Source organism: Rattus rattus, chromosome 1 (genome assembly GCF_011064425.1).
Source record: "Rattus rattus isolate New Zealand chromosome 1, Rrattus_CSIRO_v1, whole genome shotgun sequence".
Taxonomy (NCBI): Eukaryota; Metazoa; Chordata; class Mammalia; order Rodentia; family Muridae; genus Rattus; species Rattus rattus.
In genome coordinates this window covers 269,820,649-269,834,731 of record NC_046154.1, presented here as the reverse complement: position 1 = coordinate 269,834,731, position 14,083 = coordinate 269,820,649, and the positions used below count along the sequence as shown (strand labels likewise).

Below are 14,083 nucleotides of genomic sequence, written 5' to 3'. Positions count from 1 at the left end.
CGGGGACATAAGGGCAGCTTGATAGTACAGACCCCTCCTTTTCCCAAGTCTGGCCTCCGTGTGCTCCACCCTTCCCTGGGTGTCTGCTGTAGTGTCCCTTGGCTGTGACCCACTGTGATTCGGACCAGATGAAAAGTGGGTCAAGTTGTCCCCTAGTCCCCTGCTAACCACAGTCACCTACCTGCTGCTCCCCAGCAGGTAGAATGAAAAGATGGGTCTATGTGGAGTATATACGAACTCGGAAAAATTCTGAAAGACAGATGTGTTCTCAATACTCCTACTTAGGACGATAGCTACATTTTTTTTTTTTTTTTTTTTTTTTTTTTTTTTTTTTTTGGTTTTCCAGAAATGACCAACACATACTGGGCTTCCATTTTATCCATACGGTTTATCAGTTGGTGATAACACACACTGCTCTTCCTCCGTCAGGGTCATGAGTGTTTCCTACCACATTCGGTCTCCGTCTACCACCTAGGTCTTTTTTTTTTTTTTTTGGTAACCCCCATATTTTCATGTATCCTGTCAGTCAACCTTGGCTCTCCCCTCACCCTGTATGCTACGTGTTCCCCATTTTCTCTCCTTCCTTAAACGACTTGCCATTTTTCACTAAGAATATACAAGGCACAATGCCACCCGGTGACACTGTTGTAAAAGCAAACTGTTGTTCCCCGTCTCCACTCCTCCCTAACGTGCTCCCTCTGAATTACAGGCTTTGGTGTTCCTCGTGACTGGAATTATCTTCATGATGGGAAGCATGGCGCTCATTATAATCGACTGGATTTACAACCCTCCAAATCCCGACAACCACTAATCCTTGGGGGGGACGCTCTTCTATTGGAAACGGCCGTCATTATGGTCTGAAGGACACTTTAGTTGTCTTGGTTGGGATGTTAGTCTGAGGAATTAACGAGATTCCGAAGACATTTTCTAGCTCTATCATCTGACGCATGTGAAAGAAAAAAAAATATATATGGGTTTTCTTGGGAAGGGTTTTGCCGGGGATGGTGAAGGATGCATTAAAATTCTGTGACGCACGTTTTAACCCAGGCCGTCCAGTGCAGTGTGTGATGCCCACGTTGTGTTCGCTGCTGTGGAAGCTGAATCCCGTTGGCTGCGTGTCTCACGTCAGCAGACAATAGCCTGTCCCCATGCTCACTCCACATCTCACCACCCCAGATCAACAAATAATTCTATTCTCAGACCATCAGACAGAGATCCCCTGGTGGGCAAAGCTCACTTAGGGCCATCTCCCATTGTACACCGACACTAAGGGTCGGCTGACTGGCTGAGGCAGGGGCATGCCTTGAGCTGTCCCTGTGAGGTTCCTGAATGGCAGATGCCATGATAGAGTACTTCCTCTCAACACTTAAGGAGTAGTTTGCCCAACCTGCGTATTACACTGAATTAGTGACTTTTTCATTCAATGTTTTAGTGACGAATGCTAAAAACATCTCACTAAACACAGAGGGTTTTTTTTTTAATTATCAAGAAACAACTGCCCAACAAAAATGCTTTTTAACATCTGCCTTTTCATGATGTTCCTGATATTTTTGTCCCTCGTTGTCTTTGAACAAGGCTTCCCCTCTTGTCTTCCGTTCTCATTCGTAATTTTCAGAAAACCGCAGTCCGTGTGGAGACACACTACCCAGTATTGTTTGATACATTTTTATTTGATAAACATTTCAGTGCAGGAAACTGTGATTTTTGCTATATGTTTATGTACATAATCTCATCCTATAGCTATCAGCACGTTGGCATTTGATACATTGGATTTTTATTTTTTATATTTGCAGTTCTCTTTCTTCACAGACAAAGCATTTATATTACCGGGGACAGGGAATTAAGCTGGCGGGCTCAGAAATCCATGTGTATGTGTCTATCCATTGGAGACATCTAAAAGTTAAAAACCTAAGCTCACCTAGTCCGGTGATGCTCTTTGCTGTTTGCAATACTCTGAAGATCTACAGCAAAGCAGCAAAGGAAAGGGATTCTCATTCGTAAATCATTTCCAGCGCTAACGACGGTCTTTGAATTTACCATGTCTAGAATAGAGTTCAGTTTATTTTAGCTCACATAGGAATTCACTGGCATCCATCTGCCGTTAAGATAATATCAAGTGGTTAGAAATAAATGCACCAACGTGACCCCAAAATACAGGCTGCCGTTCTTGTTCACAGCCATAGATGCTTACATGGGGTGGAGTTCAGTTTCCCCTCACTGCCCAGAATCTCTGGCTTTGACCGTTGTTTTTCAATCACTGGTCGTTTATTTTACATTTCAATACGAAGCCAGGTCTGAAATGCACGAATCATCCAGGTAGTGATAATACCATCACACTGAAATAGTTTTTCTGCAGTGGGTCTCAGAAACATGTTTGTTTACTTGTCATTTTCTGGAGTTTAGTACTATAAAATGGTGTGCTTTGGGATAGAAACCGAGCATTACTAGAAAGTATCACAAATTCCGAGTTATTATCATCCGGGAGGAAAAAAAATCGCCAAATAGGATCTGTGAGATGTCTTTCCGTTTTTCATTCACCCAAGAAATAAACCAAGATTAGAGAGTGGAAAGGGTGCATTGCAAATATTAAATGTGTTTCATCTGAACATATTAAATGTAAATAGAAAAGATTAATCCAAAAATATTGGGAGCCTGTACAATCTGTATATATTTCAAATATTTTACATTTAGAATGACTAACTGGGAAGCATCCTCTTGTGTAGTCAGACAGATACTCAAGAGTAATACAGCAGTGCCAAAGAGTACACGCAGCTCCACTCACTCGCGTGGCCGTCTTCAGGACCGGAGCTCACACAAGCTGCAGGGCAGATACGCAGAGTACATTTTTTTTTGGTAAATTTAACCCATTTGTAAACAGATACAAATTTTATTTTCTTACAGCCTTTATAAGATGGTTTGATGTACTGGGAGGATTTTTTTTATTACAGAATGTATATTGGTATATAATAAATGAACTTTTCAAATGACCTGGCTGTGGTTTTTCTCTTCTCGGTAAAGGCTGTGAGTTATTTGTACGTGAGACAGGATCAGAAGTAGACATATTTATCACCTGTCTTAAACTGATGCACGTTCATCCCCGCAAGATAAAGGGCACAGCGAAACCTTCATCTCACACATGCAATTGCTGCTGTTACAAATGACTGCACACTTAATGGCATAGACAGGAGAGAAAATCTAAAGCCAGACATGGTGTCACATACCTGTGATCTAGCCCTGGGACGCAGAAGCAGCAGACTTGTCAATTGAGGTCGCCCTGGGCCGCACGGTAAGGCACAATCTCAGAAAGTCGGGGGGTGTAAATACCTTATTGAAGAAGTCTGCAGTCCTCAAATCAAGGTTCTGGTGGCTCTGCCTCTTTCCACAAGTTTTAGGGGCCGAATCTAATCTATTCCTTTGCCTTTCCCAACTTCTAGAAGCCACCTACACCCCTTGGTTCATCGCCTCTTCCTCCATCTTCAGAGTTCATGTACGATGCATCGTCTTCCTATTCAAATCTGTCCCACTTTTCTGTCTCTATTGCCTGTTTCGGTCATCGACTGTCTGTCTGTCTGTCTGTCGCTCTCTTTCTGTATCTGTCTGTCTGTCTCTCCATCTGTTTGTCTGTCTCTCTCTTTCTGTATCTGTCTGTCTGCCTCTCACTCCATCTGTTTGTCTCTCTGTGTGTCTGTCTGTCTCTCACTCTGTCTGTCTCTCACTCTGTGTGTCTGTCTCTCGCTGTCTGTCTGTCTGTCTGTCTGTCTTTCCCTTTCCGTTTCCCTCTCCCCTTACTTCCTTCAAGGATCCTTGTGAGTGTATGAGGTTCATGCAGATAACCCCTAGTCACATCTGCGACATCCCCTTGCCCAAGCTGCAAGGACTAAGACATGAACATTTGGGGAGGGTCATTACTCTCTCTTCCACCACATTCCCCATCCTTTCCCACAGACCATGCTTGCATTTAACTTATGTGCCTGATGCATGTACAGGTTACCCCGGATACTGCAGGTGTCTCTGACGGATATAAAAGGAGGAGAAAGATATATTTTAGAAAGACGATCCCAGCCAGAGGAGAACGGAATGGGAGGGGGCTAAGATAAAGAAGAAAGAACATGTGAGGGGTGTTGTGAGCCACCGAGAACAGAAAGAAAGATCTGTTCTTCCCATTGGTTAATTCATTCTGCCTTAAACTAGAGAAGTGCCTCTGAGTTTAAGTCTTGAAGATACACGTTTCCCTGGACTGGGTTTGTTTTTAACATTTGAATCATCCCATTCCCCTCATTTTATTTTTTTAATTTTATTCTTTACTTATTCACTTTACATCCTGCACACTGCCCCCCTCCCAGTCACCTGCTCCCACATTCCTAGCCCCATCCCCGTCCTCTTCTCTGAGCGGATGGGGTCTCCCCTAGGGATCCCCACCCTGCACTTTAAGTCTTTTCAAAGCTAGGTGCTTCCTCTGCTACTGAGACTGGAGAAGGCAGCCCAGCTAGAAGAACACATTCCACGTGGAAGCAACAGCTCTTGGGATAGCTCCACTCTGGTTGTTCAGGACCCACACGAAGACCAAGCTGTAACATCTTGCTACATATGAGTGGGGGAGGCCTAGGTCCAGCTGGTATGTGTTCTTTGGTTGGTGGTTCAGTCTCTGAGATCCCCAAGGGTCCAGGTTAGTTGATTTTGTTGGTCTTCCTGTAGCGTTCCTATCCCCTTCAGGGTCTGAAATCCTTTCTCCTGTTTTTCCATAAAGAGTATCCAAGCTCCATCCACTGACTGTGGGTGTCTGCATCGGTCTGAGTCAGCTGCTGACTCGAGCCTCTCAGAGGACAACATGCTCCTGTCTGTAAGCGTAACAGCCTATCATTAATAGTGTCAGGGATTGGTGCTTGCCCATGGGATGGGTCTCAAGTGGGGCCGGTTATTGGTTGGCTGTTCCCTCAGTCCCTGCTCCAGAGTCACCAACCCACCCACAAAACTTCCAAGCCAAATTTCCTTCATTTTATTAAGGGAAGGAACACAGCCTTATCCTGTGGTGTGGATGTGATATTATGCGCTTTTCACATCTTGGAAGCTAGGAGGTATCTTGTAGGTACTTTAAGGAAGCAGTGTTTACCCACACTCCAAATGTGAGTCCAGAGTGTAGAAGAGAAGCCAGCAGTGTGAAGGGACATCACGGTGAGAGCAGCGGCCATATTGCTAAGTACTCCTGCATCAAGAAGCCCTGATGGCAGAAAGATAATTCTGTGGAAATACATAAGCATGTGTGATTTTTTTCAATAATTTATGTTTTTATTTACTTGCCTCCTGATCATAGCCCCCCCTTCTCTCTTCCCAGTCCCACCCTTATAAATATCTCCTCCCATTGCCACCTCCCATTCTCCTCAGAGAAAGGAAGCCCATCTTGTATACCACCACCACAGGACATCTAGTCCCAGCATGAGTAGGCACATCCCCTCTCACTGAGGCCCAACCAGGCAATTCACACCAGGGAAGGGGATCCAAAGGCAGAGAACAGAGACCGAGACAGTCCCTGCTCCACCTGTTAGGGGACTCACATGAATACCAAGCTGCACATTTACTACAAGTGTGTAGGGGTCTAGGCCCAGTCCCTGTACATGCCGTGGTTGGTGGTTGGGGTCTCTGTGAACCCCATGGGTCCAGGTTAGCTGACTCAGTAGGTCTTACATCTATGATTCTTAGGCAGAAATTAAACACTAACCCATAAGAGTTGTACTTTACATATGAAAAATATGGACACACTTTAACCAATGTATTTGTTTTCCTTTTACATCTAGACAGGGGATTTAAATTTAAGACTCGGTCTGATCTACTAAAAGTCCACTTTCAGTAATTAGATCATTGCAGCTTGGTATGGGAAGACACCTGCACGTGCCGCCAGATAAGCGAGCTCCTGTGGTCGGAGCCTCTTCCACTAACCCTCTGGGACAGCAGGGGTTTAGCCACAATGAACTGTGCAGAGATCTATTGCCTGGGACACCTCTGTCTTGTCAGAGACCACTTGCTTGGGGGATCATTTCACACCAAGCTCCCAGATAGCAAAATGTTTGTATTCCTTAAAGCAGCAAATACCCACAACCTGGCTTGGGGAAAACATTTTCGTGTCCCAAACATCATTAGAAAGAATCAGTGGTCAGGATAGAATCATGAAAACCAAACAAAACAAACAATACAACAAAATTCTTGAAATTAAATTGCAATTAGTACTGCTATCACAAGATAAGCCCTAAGCTATGTGCTCCAACAGAGAACTGAAATAAACACGTGATATAGAATGTCTTGTACATGACTGGAAATCTCCTGTTCACTAAGAACCCATAAAACCACAATTTGAGTGAGAAAAAGCTAACTAATGCTAACACTAAAACAAATAAAAAGAAGTTTAAGGTAGCCATCTTAAAAATTTAATAATAAATCATAAATTGCTTTGAAAAACTAAGATATTCCAAAAATGAAAATGGCTTTAAAGAAACAAACCCATATAAAATGTAGTGTTGAAAAACATAACAGCAGAAAATGAAGTTCATTGGATGTGCTAATGGTAGGTGGAGACAAAGACAAAAATCAATGAACTCAAGTGAATTTAGTATATTAACAGTAGGAGGAAAGACGGTGAAAACAAAAGATAAATTCCCCCAAATACAATGTCTGTGTTGCGTGGGACAAATGTCAAAAATAATTTCAACATTTCTGTTATTACATTTTCAGAAGGACCTTGAAGCCAAAACATACATATTCAGAAGACTGAGGAAATTCCAAATAGTATAAACCTCCTAAAATTTTATGCTAAGTTAATCATGTAGTCTTTGAAAACTAACGTCAAGAAAAAAAATCTTGAAAACATGTTGAGGCAAAATAACACACTAACTATAAGGAAACACTGGCACAAAAGTCTAAGGATTCCTCGTGGAGATCAGAAAGAAGTACACTAGTTTCTTCAACGAATGAAAGAGAATTGGCATGTGACTTCTATACCCAGCAAAAGTATCTCAGGCAGCAAATTAAAATAGCTACACTCCCCCAAAAGAGAAACAAAGGGGAATTTGACCTTTTCAAATTATTAACTCTAAGAATAATAAAATTTTAAAAATGAAAAAGAGGTTCTTTAATCAGAAAGTCAATGATAAAAGAACAAATGTTAGAATGCAGGGAAGAAGAAAAAAATAAAGACAAGAAATACAGGTGACTACAATAGAGTATCTCTTTCTTCCCCTCTATGAACTCTATAAATACATATTTTTGAGAAAGGGTCTTATTGTGTAGTTCTGGTTGCTCCGCAACTCACAGTGTAGACCAGGCTGGCTTCAAACTCACAGAGATCCACTCTGTCGCCTCAGTTCTAGGATAAAGGGAAACATGACCACATCTGGTCATAAATATATTTTTATTTAAAGCAAATCATCATCTGATATCAAAGAGTTTTTAATAGTGAAGGTAAAGGTGTGAACTAGAAGGGATGGTCTATATTACATCCAATTTGGACGACGTTGATAGCAGTAGACTGTATTAAATCACAAACATAGACATAAAAATGCACCTAAACACATCGTATAGGACCACCACTTTATAGCAGCAAGACAAAGACATATTCAGCAACATAAATAAATAAATTTAGGGGATTACAAAAATATATTAAGATAACCCACTAGAATCCAAGAAAACAAAAGGGGAAAAAAACTAATGTAATGGATAATAAAATAGAAGGCTATGGCACTGACACACTAATGGCTACTTTATTGACAAGTGTGAGTTAAATGCTCCAATCAATAGTGATTGGAAAAACACAAACAGCCTACAACCTCATAATATGTTCTATTTGTAAGAAACTGACTTCAAATTCAATGACCTGGGTAGATGGGAAGAACGAGGTTCAAACACTAATGTATTAGATATACACTAATAAAAATTAACTATAACAAGGTTAATAAAAAGATATAGATATAAAAATTAATGATAGAAAAAGGAACATCTGTGTTAATTAGGTGACAGAAGAGCTAGGCATATCTTTTAGCCTCTATTGTGTGCATAATGACAAAAAAAAGATCACCTCGGCAGACAGAGAAGACCATCCAAGTACAGCTTAGCATAGCCTAGCCCAACAACAGAACTCAAGACCAGGGCTGGAGAGATGGCTCAGCAGTTAAGAGCACTGACTGCTCTTCCAGAGGTCCTGAGTTCAAATCCCAGAAACCACATGGTGGCTCACAGTCATTTGTATTGGAATCAGACACTCTTCTGGTGTGTCTGAAGACAGCTACAGTGTGCTCATATAAATAAAATAATCTTAAAAACAAAACGAAACTCAAGACCCTTCATGCAAAACTTGACAGAGATAGAAGAAAAATAAGCAAACCCACAATTACAAATGAGGACCTCTCAAAAGCTGATAGAACCGCTGTGACAGAGGCATCAGAGTGTGCAAAGTACTTACTGAGCAAGTGCGGGGACCCAAGTTCAAATCCCAACATTCACATAAAGGCCAGGTGGCCACTGTGTCACATCTGTAATTCCAGGCCTGAGAAGGCGCAGATGAGGGTTACCCAGGGCAAACCAACTAGCTAGACCAGCCAGGTCAGCCAGCTCTGGATTCAATCGAGAAAGCCAGCATCAATAAATAAAGTTGAGAAAGACTGAAGAAGACACCTGATGTCAACCATCGGCCTCTGCACACACGTGTGCCCACAGAGGTGAACACATAGCTCTGTGTACACACGTGTATGGGCAAAAAAGAGAAAGGGGGAAAAACCCCAGAAGATAAGAGAAAAACAATCAACCAACAGATCCTAGTCGGTAGGTATAGAACATGTTACTGTCAACAGCAGGAAATACTGGTCTTGAAGTTCTCCCAGAACATCGCTAAGGTGGACACAGAGTTCAAAAGAGTGCGATCACACACGGTGTGTTTGCTGGTTGCCACGGAATTATTTAGAAACCAACAGAAAAGCCGTGGAGAAATCTCTAAACACATGGAAATTAAACAACGCACATCCACATCTGCAGGGAACAGAACGTGTATCAAAGAAGGAAAAGAAATAATATATAGGTCTGAAGGAAGTCTTAAAACATCAAAAATACGTGGGGTGCACCTAGGCATTGCAGAGAGTTGGAACGAGAGCATGGAGTGACAGAAATGAATCAAATATGGATAGTCTAGGTTTGTACATCCAGAACCTCAACATGACCTGGACAAAGGCAGCAGCACCACAGACGTGCTCACATGGACAGAGGAGGCGTTTACTCAGAGCACCAGTGCTGTAGTTCTGAGAGGTGTCCCCAAAGATCCACAGGCTGCAGGCATGGTCCCATCCCATAGCACTATTGGGAGACGTGGCATCTTTGAGTGAGAGGAAGCTAAGTCCCTAGGGTATGTGCCTTAGTTAGGGTTTTATTGTTGTGAACAGACACCATGACCAAGGTAACTCTTATAAAGGAAAACGTTTAACTGGGGCTGGCTTGCCGTTTCAGAGGTTCAATTCATCATCATCATGGCGGGAAGCATGGCAGCATGCAGGCAGACATGATGCTGGAAGAGCCGAGAATTCTACATCTTGATCTGAAGGTAGCCATGAGGAGACTGTCTTCTGCAGGAAGCCAGGAGGCGGGGAGGAGGTGTGTGTCTCTTCCACACTGGGTGGAGCTTGAGCCGAGGAACCCTCAAAGTCTGCCTACAGAGTGACACACTTCCTCCAACAAGGCCGCACCCACTCCAACAAGGCCACACCCACTCCAACAAAGCCACACCCACTCCAACAAGGCCACACCTCCTAATAGTGCCACTTCCCATGAGCCAAGCATATTTAAACCACCGCAGTATGTATGCCCTTGAAGAGGATGTGGGACCTTAGCCCCTTCCCCGCTTCTTTCTTTTTCACTTCTGAGATGCCACGAAGTAAGCCTCTTGCTCGGTCACACACTCCCGCCATGATGCATCATCTCGCCACTGGTACCTAGTGAAGGGACCAACTGATCAGAGCTCCAAACCGCCCAGGTTGTGCGCCAAAATTAGTTTTCTGTATTTCTAAGTTGACTGCTTCTGGTTTTTCTTGTCACAGTAGTGAAAGCCAACTCACGTGAGCCGCATGAAGAGTCATTCTTGCGGGGAGCGGGGAGCGGATGAAATCCTGACAGAACATGTATTGTAGATGCGGGCAGATGCCAAGTCAAGGACACATCCCATGCCTCCGACTCAGGAGAATAGAAAAGACTTTTCCAGATCAGCCTCGGGAAATTGGCAAAGCCTTCCTCTGGCGCCTCCAGAGACATCCTACCAAGACTATCTAACCCTTCCTGCTTGAGCTGTAGAAGATAAACTTCCGGAGTCACCTAGTGCGGTAGCAGCGCCCTCTGTCGGAGCAAGCGCAGTCCACCCAAGCCCAGCCTCTCTGTGTGTGTCCTCACGTGCCTGTCATTTCTTCAGTCCTGTATGGCTCCAACCAAGTTTCCAAGATCGAACCACCCAGGGCGGGGCACATTCTGTTCTGTGCAGGCTTTCAAAGTTTATTTTATTAAAGTAATTGACTGTGTTTTTTTTTTTGTTTTGTTTTTTTTTTTTTTTTTTTTTAGAGCAGGTTAGACTACTTCTCATTCCTAGTTTCGACATAAATACCTCCCATGTAGGTCTTTAGCCTTTTACAGTGCGTTCTCACATACACTATAGAACAAAATCGATGTGAGACCTCACAAACACTGAACAGAACGCCACTTGTGCTAGTCAAGGGTTATTTTTAAAGGTTTGTTTTTATTACTTTATTAATAGGCGTGTGTGTGCGCGCGTGAGTGTATGTCACATGAGTGTAGCACTCCTGAAGGCCAGAAGAGGACTCAAGATCCCCAAGAGCTGGAGTTCCAGGCAGTGTGGGTACCGGGACTGGAACTTGTGTCCTGGAAGAGCAGTGCGTGTTCTTAACTGCTAAGCCATCTCTCCAGCACCACAGTTAGCTTCTTTGACAAAATACAGACATAGATCATGTACAGCCGGGAAAATCACTTCAGAGATTTCAATGCAGAAGAGCTCACCTCCGAGAAGATGGGAGTCAGGGGAAACACGTCTTGGGGGTGAAGAGTCAGGCAGGCAGGTCTTGAACTTGAGATCCTCCTGCTTCAGCTTGCTAGCAGCTGGGACGGTGGACCTGGATCCTTAGTCTGGGCTTAGACTTCCTTCCTTAAGGTTGAACGGCGTCCTGCATGTGTGCGTTGTGCTGTCGTCATTCGTGCTTCCTTCGGTGCCCCAGAAGCAGTCAACTTAGGAATGCCCCGATTACCGCAGGTCGCAGGTGTCGAGTGTCTAAGAACCTCTTGTCCTTCTCTCGCTTACGTGCCTAGAAGTGGGACTCCTGGGTCACATGGCAAGTTTGATGTTAATGTCCTGAGCAGTCCCCGCCCCATTTTCTACAGTGGCAGTGCCATTTCACACCCTCGGCGACTTGGTTCTTATATATTTGTGATTTAAATGTGTCTAATGGTAATCATATGCATATCACGAACATTTCCTTCAAGCATTCCCTGATTCCTGTAGCTTTTCCTGTTATGTCTTTTTCACACAAGAGCATCCTAGTCTACTCTATCCTCTCTTTTTCCTCCATGCCCAAGGACATCATATCCCTGTGTTTTAAACTTTTAGGTGTACCTAAACTATTAAGATACTTACCAGAAATTTATTTCTGAATGCGGTGCTAAGAAGAAGTTGTTTTCTCTCTGAGGACTCAGATGTCTTTCTCCGATTTGGGAATGCCATTTTTGTCTAATAGAATTCCTTTATAGGGCAAATAGCTTCTCAGCAGTTACGCTGAGGACGGCTGCCTTCTGAGCTTGGGTTGAAGTAACCACACGATCTTCCCCAATCCTTCAGCAAGCATATAATTGAATGCTTTCAGTGGGCGAAGTCAATCACGATCCCAATTACACCCAAGAAGGGATTTGAAGTAAACGAGAACACGGAGGCTTTCTACGAAGAGATTACGATCAACTTGGGAGCTATAAAACAGGCAGATAATTACTTAATGGTAACAAGGAACATGGAGAAAGCATCAACACGAGACGCACACGTGCACAGGAAGTGCTGTGTCATCTACTGTGGAGCAGAAAGAGCTCCCTGGGAAAGGAAACGGGAGTGATTTTCAGAATATGGAGAAGGGTACGTCTCAGCTATGAACTACAAAAACTTGGGGGAGAGAGGGCAGAGGGGAGGAGGGAAAAGGAGGAGGGACGGACAGAGAGGAAAGGAGGGAAGGAAGAGGAGAGGGGGAGAGAGAGACACAGAGACATACACAGAAAGACTGAGAGACAAAGAGAGAGAGAGACAGAAACAAAGACACACACACACACACACACACACACAGAGAGAGAGAGAGAGAGAGAGAGAGAGAGAGAGAGAGAGAGAGAGAGATCCCCATAAAGATACTGCTCTAATGAGCAAATCAGATTGTCCAGACCAGAGGCTATGGTTGAACATGAGGACTGCAAATCTCACAAACAGGCTGCCTGGGTTAAGAACTGATTCCACCAAGTCCTGCCTTTAGTAAGCCTGACATGTCTTGCTTCACTGTCGGTACCTCAACCTACTTACCTACGGATTCAAAGGAACTGCTAAGAGTCCCCGTCTGTAAGTCTGTCAGCATGGTACCTATCACCTACTTATTCCCAACAATTGCTCTCACCCAGTATGGAGGCTTACATGCCCAGCCGTCACATTCTGATGTTTGCAACGTCCTTCAAGGGAAAGTATCTAGAATCAGCAGGGAAGACAGTCTCAATGGTGGACCAGGTTGGACTACAGGGGACTGTCTTGTAACTTACTTGAGATGAGAAGACTTTCCCTCTGAGGACAGCATTGTTCCCTGGGTTGGGGTCCTGCCCCGTGTAAGAGTAGAGAAAATTCTCTGAGAGATGAGTTTGCAAGCCTTCACTCTCTGCGGCTTTGGGATGTTCGTTTGGTTTTGGTTTTTGGACAGGGTCTCACTATTACCTCTATACGTCCTAGAACTCACTGTGTAGATCGAGATGGCCCCAAGCTCCCAGAGATCGGCCTGCTTCTGTCTCCTGAGTTCTGGGATTAAAGGCGTGTGCCACCGCACCTGACTTTCTCTCTCAGCTCTTGACTAGTTGACATCATTAAGCTTAGCCTCGACTTCTCTGCAGTGACAGGCTGTAACTGGAGTTCTGAGCAAATCTAATATTGCTGTACAGGATCTGAGTGTTCCGCACACTGTGTGTATCACAGGGACCAGTCCTAGTAGAGGGAAAAAAATTGGCAGGTCCTGTAAAGACAGAAAAACCACAAATAGTCTATTAATCCAACTGCACTTGACTCATAGAAAACAAAGTACACAGGAGAACTAGACTCAGGGGTTCCTGCTCAGGACCTTGGGCCTGCATACTCCACATCTCCATGGATAGCTTTGTGGTCATGTCTGCCCAGCAACTGAGCTTCACAGAGCCTGAAGGCAGGCTGTGGTACCTGTGCACAGCGACCTATCTTGCCTGTGAGCCCTCTACTCTCTTCTTATCTGTTTTGGTCGCTTTCGTATTGCTGTAGTTAACACGCCTGCTAGAAACAGCTCCAGAGAGGAAATGTTGATTTTTGGCTCATGAGTCCAGAAGGTTAGGCCTGTGGTAGTGGGGAAGGCGTGGCTGGGAAGATCAGTTCATTGAATAGTGGGTCAAGTAGCAGTGACTGGGGGTGAGGGATGCCACTCTCTGGATGTCTTCCTTCTTTTGCTCCTTTTATTCTGTCACGTGGGATGGTACCGCTCACTTTCAGGGTACCTCTGTTCCCTCTCAGTTACATCTGTTTACAAATGACCTCGCAGACACACGCCACCAATTTCCTAGCTGTGTCTAAGTTCCATCAAGTTAACCAGAAAGCACTCATCGAGATAAAACAAAACACGAAACAAAACAACCATGTATTTAAATTCTGATTTAAAATATCCAAGTTAAAGCGTATGTGTGATGAATAATGGTTCATTTCAATATATTCCTAGTATTTGCTCCCAAATGAAGACCCACTCTTGTTAAGCAGAAGTACACACAAGTAGAGAACCAAGTGTTTGAAACGGTGAAAGAGGAA

General features: G+C 43.9%; 1 protein-coding gene across 1 annotated transcript in view; it reads left to right on the top strand.

Moving 5' to 3' along the window:
- The window catches only part of Slc38a4 (solute carrier family 38 member 4), a 59,521-nt gene extending 56,534 nt beyond the window's left edge, over window positions 1-2,987 (top strand). Inside the window, exon 16 of the mRNA XM_032885629.1 lies at window positions 710-2,987. Within this exon, the coding sequence (XP_032741520.1) occupies window positions 710-811 (102 nt within the window). The 3' untranslated portion in view covers window positions 812-2,987. The remainder of the gene's footprint in view (window positions 1-709) is intronic.
- The last annotated feature ends 11,096 nt before the right edge of the window (window positions 2,988-14,083 follow it).